Source organism: Cornus florida, unplaced genomic scaffold (assembly GCF_030987335.1).
Source record: "Cornus florida cultivar Cherokee Brave unplaced genomic scaffold, ASM3098733v1 CherokeeBrave_3.0.0_Hap2_Chr01, whole genome shotgun sequence".
Classification (NCBI taxonomy): domain Eukaryota; kingdom Viridiplantae; phylum Streptophyta; class Magnoliopsida; order Cornales; family Cornaceae; genus Cornus; species Cornus florida.
This window is the reverse complement of record NW_026775571.1, coordinates 88,778,918-88,780,473: the sequence shown is the minus strand read 5'-3', so window position 1 is coordinate 88,780,473 and position 1,556 is coordinate 88,778,918. Positions and strand designations below refer to the sequence as shown.

The window sequence follows — 1,556 nt, the reverse complement described above, 5'->3', positions numbered from 1 at the left end:
TGAAAAATAATATAATTTTAAAAAAAAACATCAAATAAAAGCATTAGCCCAACAGTTCCTTTTTATATTTTCCTGACCAATCTATGTTGTAAGTTGTAAACTCTTATATTTTTTAAAAATTTGTGATTTGTTTGTTTTATAATTTTGAAAACAATTCTCAAGAATTCAGAGGACTGAAAATTGTTTTCAAAGAAAAATCTTTTAAATAATTTTTTAAAAATTGAACTAAACAGATATTTTTGTATTATTTTTAATTTTTAATTTTTTGAGAATATAAAATTATTTTTATAATTACAAACAAAGCAAAATCCTGTGTCTGTATTTTTTCTTTGTATGTATTTGTGCTTCTTAAATATCGGTTTGATGAATTAGAGAACGTAGTTTTTGATTTGATTGAGATGGACGATAGAGAAAAAAAGAGTGGTGGTCGCGCGAGACAGGGAATTACGCGCGGTGGTTTATTTATTTGAGCGAGAGAGGTCGTGCCGTCCAGCCGACGATTACGGGAGACTGGGTGGGTCCCTCCACTTTATAAACACACACAAAACGTAGCTCCCTCCCTCCCTCCCTCACTCAACTCTCTCCCCTCTCTTTCTCTCTCTAAAAACTCTTTTTTGTTCTTTTCCTTTTAGGCCCCCCTCTTGAAACACACACACTCTCTCTCTATTCAAGCTTCTGGTAATGGCGTCGACTAGGGAGGGACACTACAGAGGAGTGAGAAAGAGGCCGTGGGGACGTTACGCAGCGGAGATAAGAGACCCGTGGAAGAAAACTAGGGTTTGGTTGGGAACGTTCGACACGCCGGAAGAGGCTGCTCTGGCCTACGACGGAGCGGCGAGGTCACTCAGAGGTGCAAAGGCCAAGACCAACTTTCCGGCGCCAGATACCGGTTTATCGCTCGATCTCAACCTCCCGTCGGACCACCACCGGTGGACCTCGCCGTCCGGCCGTCTCGTCATCGGGGACTTCCTCCAGACCGGTGTGCTCAACGGTGCCAGCTCGAATGGTGGCCCGTCGATTGCGAACGACCGCCGTGCGTCAGTTCCCGGCGACGTCGCCCCGCCTGAGAGTTCCTCCACTGAGGCGGCGGCGTATTTTGGAATTGTGAGACGTGGGTTGCCGGTAGATTTGAACGAGCCTCCACCTTTGTGGCTGTGAACCAGATCGCGCACTCATTTCCATTAAACGGCATCGTTTCTTCCCTAACATCCCTGTTTTTCCTATGTATCGTATGAAATGTTTAGAGAGAGAGAAGCGTCTGATATGAAAATCACTACAAAGATATATCGTATGTATGTATATGTTCATTTTCCAGTTTCCTTATTCTGAAACTAAACCATCTTATATCTCTCTCTTCATGATTAGAACATATTGATCTCTTTCTAACTATATATCTAATTAAACTATATATATATATATATATATATATATATATATATATGTCTGTTTAAGATGATGACTTTTTTTATATTTTATTTTTACAATAGTGGTGTCGGATATCTCAGTGCACTTCATAATCCATTACTGAAAAAATTTCCGATCATGACCTAGAGATT

At 40.4% G+C, this 1,556-nt stretch overlaps 1 protein-coding gene across 1 annotated transcript; it reads left to right on the top strand.

The window, feature by feature from the left end:
* The first annotated feature begins 541 nt into the window (after nt 1–541).
* Nucleotides 542–1,323, top strand: LOC132306665 (ethylene-responsive transcription factor 12). The gene has a single exon (XM_059804198.1). The coding sequence runs from the start codon at nt 682–684 to the stop codon at nt 1,156–1,158; it is 477 nt and encodes a 158-aa protein (XP_059660181.1). The 5' UTR covers nt 542–681; the 3' UTR covers nt 1,159–1,323.
* Nucleotides 1,324–1,556: the final 233 nt, after the last annotated feature.